Raw genomic sequence first — 15755 nt, 5'->3', positions numbered from 1 at the left:
CTCTGTCCTCCTTTTGTTTCCCCATACTCACCTCTGCTCTCTTCCCCTTGCCACGTTTCCTTCCCCCTCTGTATACCTTCAACATTTGGCCATTTGGTCTGCATGTTGGGGATTGCTAACTGGGTTCTCACATTCTTCTCAGGTTTGCTGGCATCCTGTATGTTTTCTCATGGCTGTATCCCTTTGGCATCCCCTTTGGCTGAGCATCCTCTGAGCATCCCTCCTCCCAGCCAGAAGGGCAGGTCCCTTGCCCAAGAAACCCATACCATGAGGAGGCAGCCTGTGATGGTCGCCAGGCACCCACCTCATTCGGCCACCACATCTGCTAGGCCCTGAGCCCCTGGCCTTCCCAGCTGGGAGGGCCATACTTGTTATCAGGCCAATCTCTTATTGAGACCCCTCCACCACGTGGCTCCACCATGTGGTATGCAGACTGAAACTCAGCACCAAGGCTCATGCTCGTGCCCCCTTTAAACTGTAACTGTGCAATAGAATAAATACAAACTTAACAATTTGACTAAAGAGTGGGAGGGTGGGACACAGTCTGGTGGGGTCTGCGGTAGAGAGGCTGGGCAGCTGCATGTGGTCCCTTATAAAGGGCCCATGAGTCTGCCTGGCTGCTGCCAAGCATGCATGCATTTTTATCTAAGTTGAAAAACACTATACACAAAGTCAAAGAAATTAATGGAAGGAGGACGTAATCACCCTGTTTTAACAGACCAAGGTGTCGGAATAGACACACCATGGACCTTACTCCATTGCCCTTTTTGACTGACATGTGAATGATGGTGCAAATATTACAGCAGAAAACTCCCAGTTCAGCTAGACTTCAACTTTCTTGTAATGTAATGAAATCTAAGAGGCAAGGCAGACATGGCATATTTACCTAAGTTTCATTCAAAGAGTCTAGATTAAAATGTATTATTGCTGTGGATTTTTAAACTCTATCTTTTAGTCTTCTTGTAATATGAACCTTCACATTAAGTTCTGGCCTCACAACAATAATATATAATTTGGGGGAAAATATGCAACCCAGCAACCCAGCACTGGAGGCTAAGATAGAGAAGATCTCCACAGCCACTGTGTATTTTCCTTTGGTGCTCAAATAGGTTGGAACAAAGGTCAGCCAAACACTGCAGAAGACCAGCATGCTGAAGGTAATGAATTTGGCTTCATTGAAACTATTGGGTAACTTCCTGCCTAAGAAAGCCACAGTGAAGCTCACAGTGGCCAGGAAGCCCATGTAGCCCAATACAGAGTAGAACATGGCAACCGACCCTTCATTACATCTCAGAATAATTTCTTTAGTCATCGAGTGCATGTCAAAGTCTGGGAATGGAGGAGAAGTTATTACCCACACTGTACAAATAGTGATTTGAATAAAGGAGCAAGAAAGAACTATGGAGATGGCCAGTCGTTTCCCCACCCAGTTTCTCATCCTGGAGCCTGGTTTGGTAGTGATGAAGGCTAGAACCACAATGATGGTCTTGGCCAACACACAAGAAACTGCCACTGAGAAGATGATGCCAAAAGTAATTTGGCAAAGGAGACATGACAGGTTATTAGGTCGACCAAGGAAAAGCAGAGTGCAAACAAAGGAAAGCAGGAGGGAGATTAGGAGAATGTAGGAGAGATTCCGGTTGTTGGCCTTGACTATGGGAGTGTCCTGGTTCTTTATGAAGATTTTGAGCACCAGAGCTGTTAAAAGAGAGAAGAAAAGTGCAAATATGGCCAACGTGATCCCCAAAGGGTCTTCATAAGATAAGAAATTGATATGTTTTTGTAGGCAGAAGTTCTGGTAAGAGTTTGGATACTGATCTTCTGGGCACTGAAAACAGTCACTGGTATCTGAAAATGAAACATAGGTATGGATATGTGTAAGACATCTTTATAGTATATTGCAGTAATCTATACAGGGCTGCTACATGGAAATATCAATATTTCACGTGTCTCATGCAATTATGTTTTTTAAGTCATGTTAGTGAATGATACAGTACCAGTACAGTTCACATACAGCTTCTGTCCTTCATCAACTAAACTTCATCACTGAATGCATCTTTTAATTTCAGAAACTGGATGCTAATAACATTTCCACTCTCACACGTGTTAGAGATTATAACATCCCATTATATCATGTCTGCACCCTACTACCATCATTGGAAACAGAATGCAAATGAAATTTCATAGCTAATGAGCGGATTTTTTAAAACTATCGACACATTTCATCCTGTACTTCCACTGTTTCAAAGCATCACACTTTCTAACATGAAAAATAAAAACAAAGTCTAAACTTAAAAACAACAAATATATTCATAGCTGTAATAATTACAAAAATCTCAGCCCCAAAATGATTCATATTGAATGTGATGTTAGGAGAAGGAACAGAAATATTTTGTGAATCTGGTGTATATATCCTTACCCTCTTGGTCTGAAACTTTCCCTTCTGGACATGGAAGGCAGTCATAGCAGCAAAATGGCTTCCCTTCTTTCTTTTTCTTACTATAACCAGGATGACATCTGTCATTGCACAGAGAAAGAGGCTGCACCTGTCCATAAACAAAAGGAAGGAGTAGGTTTTTTTTTTTACATTCACAAAAATATTTCAAGAGATTGTGTATCACTGGTCAGTTTTCTGAGTAACAAGAAGGTTACCCCTGACAGGCCTAACACCATGTCTTGCCACCAGAAACTGAGAAGTGACATAAAATTAAAACCAACTTCAGGAAATCCTCTAGGGTCTGAAGAAAATAGATGCTGAATTATTGGCTGCCTCTGAGAAGCAAAAATGGACATCTTTGGTGGTCTCTCAACCAAGGATTAACCAGGAATAATCCTGCTTAGTTTACCAGATCTGATGTGTTTGGGCTGACCTGGGCCAGCCAAATCAGGGCACAACATGAATTATAATTTTGATTTGCTTTAGTTGAAATAATCAACTTTCAATTTCAGAGACTGGAAGTTAATAACATTTCCATCTTCCCTGAGCATCTCAATATGGCATTAATTGCCATTGCTGCCATGTGTCTCACTCTTGGGTAAATCACCAAAGATAAGAAGTAGAAATTACTTGGTTCAATGCCATGTAGGTTCAAAATTTTGTCATGCTATGATTTCAAATTGAGAAATGTGATTGGAATGGGACTTATCTGATCAGCAGACCATATAGGAATAACTCTTCCAGAATTTGAAATAGGAACCAGCATTGGAACTCCTGGAAGCTAACATGATATGTTCCAGAAATGATATAAAGCCTACCTGATTAAACATCTGAGGCCAAATGATGGCATCTTTACGAATGGTGAAGACTTTGTCTTCTGCAGCTTTGAAGTCAATTCTTCCAACTTTGGCTCTAAGAAAGGACTTGTTGGGAAATGTGACCCAGTTGATGATATCAAGTCCAGTCTCAATCTCCACATTTGGATCAAGGGAAAACAGGTCCTCAGCACTGTTGTTGAATGACAACCTTTTCAGAAATTCATGATACTAGATACACATGTAAGAATATGAATACGTGGTTACACTAGTGAAGTCCAGTGAAAAGAATCAAATTGATATCTTAACAGACACCCTTTAAACTGTAGGAAGCTATGTTATACTGAATCAGATTCCTATCACAGGCAGTGCTGTCTACTCAGATTGGCAACATTTCTCCAGGATCACAGGCAGAGAAGTTCCCCATCACCTACTGGGAAATTATTCCCTGAAGCTGACTGAGACTGTATCTGAGGACTTTCTGTATGCCAAGCAAATAAAGCTTCACCCTTGAAATTGTAAGCACTGAATGGTTATGAAACAGATGTTTAATTACTAAAATGACTGCTTTTGAGCCAAGGGGGCATTTTGCAATCTACGGTCTCTTGTTCTGATCTCCAATTCGGTGAACTCATTGCCTTCTAGGCATTACCTGCCATGGATGTTGATTCAGAAGCATTTTTATCCCTTTATTTGCCTGTGCTCTGTGTTTGAGCATGGATACATGCATGGCATGTAAGGCATGTGCCACCACATAGACAGCTGTGTAGATGCTGTAGCTGTGCGCAGTCATGCTCATTTCAAAGATAGACCCAGGAAGACTCTCCAGCTTTTCCACTTCAGTGCAGATATCATCATCAGTGATGGTTTCAGTGGTACTGGGGAGTGAACAGCCAAAGGCATGTTTCCAGAAGTCCCCAATGAAGCCATCCTCTTTTTCAGAGGTGGGGTCTCTTGCCCGAAGGAACTGATCAAATCCTGATACCTCCTGGAAGGGAACTGCAAAGGATAAAGCACCATGGATAAAGTCTATATCCCAATTTGTCTGTATTCCAGTTGATGTGAAAACCACTTGGGATGTAAAAATCCAGACTTTGGCTTTCGTCCTCATTGATATTTCAGTAAATTCTGCAGTCCTCAACATTATTCGAAAAATAACTATGGTTTCAATTTCACCATGTACCACCACTGCTTTTGTTGTGCTTAGCATAACAACTATGCTTAAGTTGTCGTTTCTTTCCTCCATTACTGAAAAAGAACTGGAAAAAGTCATTGGTGGGAACTTTGCTATAAAATCAAAGCAGATACCATGCTCAGAAAAGGTAGGTAACACCTCCTGTATAAATTCTTGCCCATAGTCATCATCTACATAGATCACTCCGACCCATATCCATCTGAAATAAAGCAGCAATTTCATAATCCCCATGTATTGATTAGCCCAACGGGGGAACATTGTGTAGAGGAAAGCCCCATTATTTTTGTTGGTCATCCCAGGAGCAAAACCGTAGAGGAGCTGAAGGAAAGGAAATAGACAGCAGAAAGTGATTTAGGTTAGGTTGATGAATGTGCCATGAACAAATGCTATACATGCCAAAATTTAGCACTAGCTTCCAAAATCCATATCACAACATTTGCCTTAATAAACTAGTACTTTTTAATGCTGAACAATGTCAACAAGAGGGAGCAATGGCATCGTATAGCCCAGCACTCTCAGATTGGAGAATTTTGATGACACATTGAAGAATGATAACGTAATGATATTCTCTCTTATTGGTCATCTGGAATCTACTTCAGCAACTTTTTCTATATTTTTATTAAACTTAACAGCCCACTTCTTACACCTGAAAAGCTTAAGCCAACCCAAAATGTTGTCATGTTTAAAAAAAAAACTGTTTTTGTGATTTACTACTGGGATACTGATCAACAGTAGAGACTTTCTTCAAATCCGATAATCCATCTTCCTTGATTTAAGTTAATTAGCAAGCCGTTGGGAGGGGTTATCATATGAATGTTATTGTCATTTTCCATGACTAGACCATCAGACTGGATGAGAAAAACAAAGGTGATGCAGGAATCCAAATCTAAGCATTTATTACACATCCATATGATAGCTAAACAATAAAAATGGTTAGTGACCTATACATAATGAAAGGAGTACAATAAATAGGTCCTTACCTAAGGGCCATAAGAAATAAAAGACATTTCAATAGATTAGCTATGATGTCCAGTCCTGGAGGTCTCCAGGGAAATCTCAGAGATTCCAAGATCTCTTAGTTCAATGCCTGGATCTAATCATGGGCAAATAAACAAATAAGTTCCCTTAACTTGGGGTACGATTTACAACTTCCAAGCAGTTCCTTCAAGAGGGCAGATAGCATATCCTGCAGGATCCATTTCAAAGGTCAAACTTAGGCAGATCACACAATAAGGTTTGAGAACCAACTGTCACAGAAAATACATCAAGGGAATATTCCAGAATGTTACCAAGGAAGATGCAAGGTGGCCTTGAACATACCACATACAGATAACAGCTAAACAAAACAGTCCTCCAGATGGAGAAAGAGGAGGGGGCTCTCTGGCAGAAGCTAATCTGAGGCCCTAGAAAACACTAACAGGATCACTTGCAACATCATTGATCATCAGTACAAAAAATGACAGAAAATTAAATGATCTCAGCAAGAAATCAGTCTCAGAACTGGGCTGGGATGAAGAGATATTGTCAGTGCCTGACAGTTATAAAAGAGAATTAATTTTATAACACGTCTATTTTTTTTAAATTCCTATGCCACTGCTCCTAGCCAGCTAACCCATGGCAGCACTCAACATTCCAGAAAATAAAATGCAATAATTATAAAATAAAAACCCCTCCTCTGCCCCCTTTCAAACCACACCCTACTCTAGCTCAATATCAAATCTCATACTGCTGCAAGATATGTTCCAGGCTCTTTTTGACACACATTTCACACTGTTTAAAAATAGAGGGTGGCATACCAACTCTGCTCATCTCTGTGCTACATGAAGATTTCACTGGACAAGGAAGACATCACACCTCAAGCAGAAGGCTAGGCTATCTTTTGTGGTATAGTATTGAAACATAGAAAGATAATTAAGGTTGATGGAGAATATGGTTTAGTCGGTTTTCACAATCAGATGCCTTAAGAAATGGTGGAAATGTTTTCCGTTATCATATGGATCACTGTCGGCATAGCTAAACAAATAGCCATGAATTATTATTTTTCTCATTCAAAATCATCTCTAAAAGAGCATTCCCCCAGTGGACAACCAGCACACTACAAACTGAAGAAATGTATGGAGGCAAAGAACTGCTATCTTCGCATCCAATATCCCACCCTCATACGCACCTCCCTCTCCTTTCTCCAGGGGCCTGGATTATTTTTTAAGCGAACAGGCTAGAGCAACGAATACACATACTAGCATGCAGGCAAAGCCAAAAATATTTTTCCCCCAAGGTTGTCGCAAAAAGCATGCCTCTCTGTAGTCCCCCCCCCAAAAAAATCAGGAACGAGATTCATTTTTAAATGATTGAAGACTTGTGATTCCATAAGGGGTGTCGTTATAAAAGCACCGTGCCTCTATGATTTGATGCATAGGCATTTCAACAGAGAACTATTAATGTAAAAAATGTGCCAGGCATTGCAGGACCTTTTAAAAAAGGAGAAAGGGGATTGGCTGCCTGGCTTGATTGGCCCATTATGCACGGAGTGGAAGGTCCGCATTCGGGGTGGAAAGGCAGCGGCTAAAATCACCAATTATGCACACCGCAAGCGGCAACCGGGCACAGAGTCAGTGTATGTCGCCAAAAAAGCCGCATTAGCGAGATGCAGAAGAAAGTGGATTTTCCTGGGACCAAGGTTCAAGCAGAAGCGACTCCGGAGTAGCCACATGCATAAAGGGATACTCTGGGTTTTGCCACCATTGTGTTTCGTCCCATGCGGTTTGCTTCGCTTCTTCCTCCTCCGCATTCTCCAAGCCACCGTTTCAGCAGCCGTGCATAATAGGCCATTGCGTATAAACCACGTTACTCTCTTCCGCCATTTCCAGCAGTGCTTGTGGAGTGTAAGAAGCCTGACAAGGTGCCAGATTACAGTGAGATGGCAAGAAGATGAGGAATGGTCAGAGGCACAATAATATTTAGCACTACGCCATTACACCGGGATAATGCTATTTTTTTTCAATGTGCAGAAGTCCCCTAGTTATTATAGCTGTGAATACCCAGAGTGAATTTGAGTAAGAGTTTTGGATTTTCATTGATCTCCTTTACCGCAAACACCAAAGCCAGGATGTTCTGTTTAAGCTGAGTCATTACTCTCAAATGAGAATGCTGTGTCACATCACAGCAAGTTCACTTCAGAAGATGACATTTAATGCATTTAAGTAATATTTTAATATACCAAATAAATAAGCTCTCAGGCCTGGCAACTATGAATATTTCCACATATGGAACTTCTGATTTCTTTACATAGCAGTTTCAGAATTGGAAGGGTTTTGAGACTCTTCATTTGCAGATCTATGGTTATAATAGTATCATTCCAAGGAGCTATTTATTTGCCACAGAAATATCCACAAAAGGTGACAAAATTGAGAGGCTGCTTCTAAGAATTAAGGAAAGTTATATTTGAGAAGTACATATGAAGCTGACATATGAAATTAGACCTTTGGTCCAGAAACAAAAGTATTGTCTACTGATAATGGCTCCTTTGGATCTCAGGCAGAAGATTTTCATCTAAACTTCTTGCAGGTTCTTTACCTAAATAAGTCAGGGATCAAACCTTGGACCTTCTACATGCCAAGCAGTTGCTATGGCACAGAAACATCTCCCTTCTTATTTGGATGGAAACTTCTGTTCAACAAATAATGATTCAGTGGAATGGAGACGATGAATGCAGTAGCATTCATTAAGCTTTTGAATACCATCATCAGTCAGCAGACCTTCCTGCTCTTAGTCTTGTTTTAGTTATGGATGGCAGAGGGAATAATACTCCCTTTGAGAACTTCCCCACTATTTTCTGGTAACTGTTGGTTATCCCAAGGTATAGAGAGAAATAATGGAATCGTGGGAGTTATGAGGATGAATTCACTAATTAAAGGAAAGGTAAATAAACTAATAATGAATAAATTATCTGCCACTTTGCAAAAGTGCTTTAGGATGCTTTGGGCTGAAACTGCGTTGACTGGGTGGCCTGTGTGGCCCCTTCCAACTCTATGTTTCTATGAGCCCCTAAATATCAGACTCCTTCTTGGTGTTTGACACAACAGGCTTACAAAGTCTATTGCCATTTGTCAGAAAGGCTCCTGAACAGTGGGCAATGGAGAGAGAGGTGCCCTGGGAGACAACTTGTTCAACAGTTACTGGCAAAGCTCACAGGTCTTACAGAATTGCCATACTTACTTCTCCATGGAGGGCCAAGGCAGCTAGTTGGGATCATTTTGAGGGATTTTTTCACTCCTTGATGTCTTGCTCAGGAGTGATCATGTGCTGCAGCCTATATCGGGGGCTGATATTTTGGGGGGACCACCAACTGGGATTTGGATGCCATCTTTCCCTTTACCACCCGGTATCATAGTCCCTCCAAACAGACTGGGGGATTATTGGGCCCTACAAGTGTCTATCAATATCCCTTCACTTACCACTACCAATTTCTTCAACACTGCCAGAGTGTTATCCTCCTTCTGGTCCCACACAAATTGAGGGCCCTGTGGCCATACTTCCTGATGATCTATAAGCTCAGGGAGATTTTCGTGAGAAAGACCTTCCCCCAAGTCTTTCTAATCCTTGTCCACATGGCAAGCATGTTGAGGTGGTTTGGAACAGTCTGTAGCAAGTGATCAAAATCCCGACCGAGGAACATAGTAACCGATGCACCTTGGCCAAAGGAACTTGGTGTTTCTGGTTGAGGTATTCTACATTGGCTATCACCACTGGAAACTGCTACTGATGGCTGTGGAAGCATCCAATCTGAGCTACTCATTGGATGGGTAGTTTTCTAGATAGGGGGTGAGTTCATATCATGGAGATGGTGCTCCCAGAATCAACTAATGCCATAAAGATGTTACTGGCAATCCATACCTTCTCTGTGATGGAGGCATATCTTGGGAAGTCACTAGAGGTTTGTAGGTTCATGTCCTACAGTCAACCGGAGTCCCAACTGGTATCACACTGCATAAGGGGCAATCCCGCCAGTAATGTCCGCACTGTCCACAAGTGAAACATGGCCCCAGCCTACCTCTCCCAATGCCATCTTTGGGTGGGTAGAAGGCTCGGTTTCTGGATGGTGATCAGTGCGGGATCTGTCTAGCACCTTTGGGGTCAGAATGGCTATTCCAATTCACAACGGGAGAATTGCTTTCTCCAGTGAAGAAAAGGCTGGATCTGCAACCCTGGGTCAGCCTGGACTGACTTCCCCGGGCACCACTGGAACTCCACTCTATGCCAATCCTTATGGGTAACCTGGGATCTCCCTTGTTGGGGCCGGGGGTTTTCTCATTGTCCCTCATGACCATCTGCTGACAAGAAATTCTACCATAAGGTTGTGGCTTCCTGCGGAGTCTTTGGCTTTGATCACGAGATCCTGCAATGCACTTGGGGAGGAACTACTAGTAACAGTTGTTTGACTACAAATTTGTCTACAATCTGCTACACATTGGTGGTTGTGGGCTTCAGCCAATCAGTGGCTGTGTCCTTCAGGGATGCCAACAGAGCCCACAGCCTCATGCCCCCATTCTACTGGGAGTTCCTGAAACTTTCTTGATAAGTGTCCGGAGTGATCTCACTCTGGTCTAATATAGCCTGTTTTACTTTAACATAATTTTTAGCTTCCTGTTTACTGAGGGCTTCAACCTGGCCTCTCCAGTAAATTATGGACCCAAAAGAAAGGCCCACTGCTCCAGGGCCATAGTGCTGCCTCAGCAGTCCTTTTGAAAAGTTTTAAATAAGCATCTATGTCATCTTCATCTGCTAATTTCATTAATGGGGTCCAGCTGGGTTTTCCTCAAACATTCCTCAAGCTGGTATCAGGCAGTCCCCTGTTGGCTTCCAACACCTGTTGGATATTTTGAATGAGCACCGCTTTGGTGCTACCCCTCAAGTAGGTTAGGATGAGAGAGAAGCTGGGAGAGACCTGTCTCTGTCTGGTAAAGACCAGGAGAATAGTTCAATGATGAGGCTGGTAAGTATTTTTAGAGTTCCTCCAAGGTACACTTGTCATTTATTAGTGAATCAGATGGAGGGGTTACAGAACACAAAGAAACCTCCCTAATGCTGTACACAGGAACTTCCCAAGAGTCTTCTGAGCTGCTCTCCAAATCCACCAGGCCCTCATACCAGCTCCTCCACTGAGCAGGCTCTTTGGTCTGGCCGCTCTATCTCTCTGGCACCTCTTCCAACTCCCTCTGTTTGGTCCATCTGGCTCTCTCCTTGTCTTGTCCTTCTCATACTGCTACCTCTCCTCCTCGCTCTTTCTCACACCAATAAAACACCCCAGTACTCTGTCGGCTTCCCTTTTTTATCTTCCCTCCCTCTCACTACTATAACTTGTCCAAGTTTGCACTGAACCCACACCTTCTAATTACTCTTTCCCCCCTTTATATACCATTCTTCTTTCCTTTCCATTCTTCCCACCACCCACTGTGTCCATACCTGCACCCATGCCATGATAGCATATCCTGAAGCCTCTACTACAACAAAGGAAATGTTAATGGCATGAGGCCCGTTTACCTGTGGAACCTTGAAAAGGCACAGAATGTCTGCCACATAGAAATATAAATTAGAGTTTGGTCCCCCCAAAACTGCAACAAAATTGTTCTGGTTGTCACACTTGTAGTTTGGAATGAACCTCCCCTTAGTGGAGAGAAGTTCCAGTGCTGCTTGATAGCTCAATCTTGGGCTAAAATAGCTATTGTAGATGTGGATACCGAGGGTGACGTTGGGTAAGAGTTGAGGATGTTCATTGATCTCCTTTACAGCAAACACCAAAGCCAGGATATTCTGGTAAATCTGAATGTATACTCTGCAATGAGAGAGAGAGAGATGCCGCATCACAGCAAGTTGACTTAAGCAGATGACATTCCATGCATTTCAGCAATATATTGCTTTACCAAATAAACTGAAGGAAAACAAATTAAATTGCTCTGAGCCTGGACAACTATGAGGGCTACCACATCTGGAACATGTGGCTTCTCCAAACAGCAGTTTCAACAGTGGAATTGTTTTGAAAATTCTTTGTTTGCATACATATAGAACAGGCAATGAAATCAAAAATACCTGATGGTAGTTTCATTTACAGTTCTTGTAATATCCAATGTTCTTCTATGCTAGAGAAATGTAAACAAGGGGTGCTAAAATTGACAGGCTGTCTCCATTTAATTTAGGAAGTTTATATTTGAGACACAGGTACATTTGAAGTTGGCTTATATGGACTGAGCTCTCTGGTCCGTCAAAGAATGGATTGTCTACTCAAATTGCCCGCAGGTCTCAAGGGTTTAAGTCAGAGGTTCTTCCTTAATACTATCTGCACTGAGATCGTTAACTGAATATGCCATATATCAAATCCACACTTTCTATAAACCAAGCAGGTCCCCTCCTTCCAAGGTACAAACATATTGATTGGGATAAAGCTTCTGTTTAACTAAATATGGACATTTGTTTTGTGTAACTGTGTGCTACAGTTGGAAGGCTCCTTGAATCAGAGATGAGATTCCACCATTAAATTAACAGCCTAATTTGGGATTCATCAAATTAAAGCATTAAAACTAAGAAGATCACATTGATTTGCTTAAGTAATTAATGAATTTAAGCCAATGATTCCCCTGTATAGAGATCATGCATATAGTAGCACATAGAGTAGAATTTTGTTAAATTGAAAATCCTTAACACTCTTTCCTCCTCTTTGTATTTCAGAATCACAGAATCATAGAGTTGAAAGGGGCCAAACAAGCCATCTATTCCAGCCCCCTGCTCAACGCAGGATCAGCCCAAAGCAGTTGTGAAAACTGGTGGAGACTGTCCGGCTATCTGATCTGGAATAAACCCTATCAGAAACAGGCTTCAGAAAAGCTGCAGGCTCCTGATTGGCCACCCATACTCGGGCCCGCCCCACAGAGACTTGTGGAGGCTGCTGGCCACCATTTGGCCACTGGACTTCACCATGAGCACAGGTAGACCTCAGGAGCCTCGAAGCTCTGCTTGCCTGCCAGGTCATGGGAGCTGGGATTCCCAGTGCCGACCATGCATCCACTTTCCTGTGGGGAGGGGAGGGTAGAAGAAGAAGAAGAGTTGGTTCTTATATGCCGCTTTTCCCTACCCGAAGGAGGCTCAAAGCGGCTTACAGTCGCCTTCCCATTCCTCTCCCCACAACAGACACCCTGTGGGGTGGGTGAGGCTGAGAGAGCCCTGATATCACTGCCCGGTCAGAACAGTTTTATCAGTGCCGTGGCAAGCCCAAGGTCACCCAGCTGGTTGCATGTGGGGGAGCGCAGAATCGAACCTGGCATGCCAGATTAGAAGTCCGCACTCCTAACCACTACACCAAACTGGCTCTCCAGGAAGGACAGGTAGGAAGCACAGTGCAGCCCCAGCCACATCCACTTGCCTGCCAGATAGTTGGGGGATGGCGGCCCATGCCCAGTGCCAATCTGCCCACATTTGTTCCTGTTGGACGACGGGGGGGGGGACCCAATGCACATCTACTTGCCGCCCAGAGCCATGCCAAGCGCGGGCCCACCCACCTCAGCTTTCCTTCCGGGTCCTCCTGGCAGGGGTCGGGAAAGTTTGGCGCTTATCCAGCTGAAATACTGGAGCCAGCAGAGCAGTCCATGTGCACTGAGGGCAAGGCTGGGAGAGCGGGGGGGGGGGGCTCCACTCTCCCCACCTCACCTTCACTTTTTGCCATCCCAGCGGGGACCACATGCTCCTCCCACGGGTGTTTCATAAATATATAGAGGAACCGTGCATTTTACATTTGATTGCAATGGCCTATTGCTGATCAATAAACTGAATACTGAATAATGAATGCATAACATGCATACTTAATTCACTTTAAAGCTCATTGACCCAAATGAAATGAAGAGAGGATTGTAAGAAATATAAATAGGAGTTAAAAGAGGTTGGCATATGTGGTGAAATAAAGTACTACTATCCTTGTTGAGCCCTGGGGATTCCATTGTTTTGAGTGTTGTAATAACTTGCATCTACACAATCCTCCTTTCCAGTCTGTTCTTGAATTTTCTTTGCAATAAAATCTGAACAGTGTTCTGTTCTAACAGAATCTGCTCAAGGAGAAACTTTTTAAACTGGACATTTCTACGAGGAATCTATCCATTTGGAAAGATTTCCACAAAGACAGACAAGCCATCTATAATTCTCTCACTTGGATTTATGGAAACAACAAGACAACACTACAAGAAAAGAGACTCCACATGGACCACTCCAGATTGTCACAATAGCACACTGGATCTCTACCACAACAGGCTCAAAACGTGTATGCTCAGTGAACAACATCACACACAGCAGAATATCAGCCATGCTGAAAGGAAGGCCATAGACAGTCTCAGAAACAATCCAGATATAATAATTAAAAAGGCAGACAAAAGGGGAGATGCTGTCAACATAAATAGATCAGTCTATAACCAGGAGGCTCAAAGACAACTCTCAAATACTACCTTTATAAATAACTGGACTGAGACCCCACACAGGAATACCAAAAAGAACTACACAAGATCATAAAGAAATTACCCCCACACACTTAAGAAGAAACCAAATGATCCTCGATCAGGGTGTCTTTGTGGTCCTGTCACAGACAGATCCACAAGTAGGTTCAACATTGGGAGACTGCTTCTAAGAATGAAGAAATCTTACATTTGAGACACAGTTGCATTTGAAACTGACATATGGAATTAGACCTTTGGTCCACCAAAGCAAGGATTGTCTACTCATAATGGCAGCAGGGGTTTCCCGGATCTCAGGCAGAGTTCTTTCGTATAACGTGCTCTCATATCCATTAAATGAATGAGCCAATGATTAACCCAGGAAATTCTACATACCAAGCAGATGCTATATCACTGAACCATGTCCCTCCTTTCAAACATTCTGATTTGGACTAAAGCTTCTGTTCAACCAACAATGCAAACTTGTCCTGTGAATGTATGTTCTAAAAGCTCCTTGAATCAGAGACAAGATTCTGGCATTAAATCAACCACAAAATCTGGAAGAACCCCCAAGTCTACAAAAGTTTGTGGAGAGGTTTTTTTTCCTTTCCATATAAGCATCCAAACTGAGATCAAATAGATTTTCTTAGGAAGCCATTGCAGTTTTACGGAAAGATTCTCTTTGACTGTTTACACAATGGGAACTTCACTGCCCCAGCTCCCATGCAGGAGCACAAATCGGAGGCAGATGAGATGCACAAAGTCAAATGCTCCCCCATGTGGGTGTATGAAGAGGTGGGGCAACCTGCTATGACTAAAACTCCAGCCTGCAGCCTGGCATGAAACCTCCAGTGTGTAAACGGTCTAGGAGGGAGACCATGGATATAGCAGCATATGCTCAATCTTTCATGACAATGCAAATAATATAATAATGCAATATTGAGAAAGTAAATCCTTCTTACACTGAATCAGAGGAACTGGGAGAAGGACGCACTTCAAATGTGAAAGCATCAGAGAATTTAAACACATTAGAAACAATTCCAGCAATGAGCAGGTCTCCTGACTGATAATACTTGTGGACAATAGGTAGTGGGTGTCTAGTTGAGCATTGAACTGACACCGATTTGCACACCACATGCCCAAGCAGCATGAACATCGAAGTGACAAATATCACCATCTTCCACAAAAGCCTTTTTCCTATACTACCATTAATCTCTTCTCATTTTATGCTTCAATCATTCCCTAGTAGCACAACTTGAGATGGAAAGCACGCTCACTTGACTCATTCAAAGCCTGGATGGTACACTGCAAGATCACAGTGAACTGACAGCCCTGCCTTTTGCCTTGTTCCAGCTAAGGATGGCAGAGGGAACAGCAATGTCATCTTTGAATGCTTTTTTGCCCCTTCCTAGTAATCACTGGTAATCCCAAGAGATGGGGAAAAAATGGAAGTAATAAGGTTAAAAATATGTTGACTTCACAGTAGCAGATGTGCACTGTAGGCTTCCTAAGTGGCAAACAAGTAATGAGCACTGGGGAAACCAATCAGCAAAGTTAAGCTTTAAAAGTGAATTTCTAGAGATGGCATAAACCCTTCTCTATTACAAATTAGGTCTGTTTTTAGGACTTCCAGGCAGTTCAAGGCAAATGGGAGGTGTACAAGGGGTAGGGCAACGTTCATGGAGGGGAAAAAAAAAGAAAAATATTACCTTGACTACACAGTCCAATGTCTGAGCATTGATTTCCCAATGACATCTAGAATTATCTAGAAGAGACAAGGGTAGCTGTTGTTATAACTAGAAACTCTATGATAAGAATCAGACTCACACAAAGCTGGAAAT

At 42.6% G+C, this 15755-nt stretch overlaps 1 protein-coding gene across 1 annotated transcript; it reads right to left on the bottom strand.

Moving 5' to 3' along the window:
- Window positions 1-937: 937 nt before the first annotated feature.
- On the bottom strand, window positions 938-15091 carry LOC143825319 (vomeronasal type-2 receptor 26-like). The gene is made up of 6 exons (XM_077313343.1): window positions 14877-15091; window positions 10988-11165; window positions 3905-4765; window positions 3256-3483; window positions 2420-2546; window positions 938-1848 (listed from the first exon to the last, which is right to left on the bottom strand). Exons 1-6 carry the CDS (start codon window positions 15089-15091, stop codon window positions 938-940), a joined length of 2520 nt encoding a protein of 839 aa, XP_077169458.1.
- Between the last annotated feature and the right edge of the window lie 664 nt (window positions 15092-15755).

The sequence above is a fragment of the Paroedura picta genome, chromosome 16, assembly GCF_049243985.1.
Source record: "Paroedura picta isolate Pp20150507F chromosome 16, Ppicta_v3.0, whole genome shotgun sequence".
Taxonomy (NCBI): domain Eukaryota; kingdom Metazoa; phylum Chordata; class Lepidosauria; order Squamata; family Gekkonidae; genus Paroedura; species Paroedura picta.
This window is presented reverse-complemented; position numbering and strand designations above follow the sequence as displayed.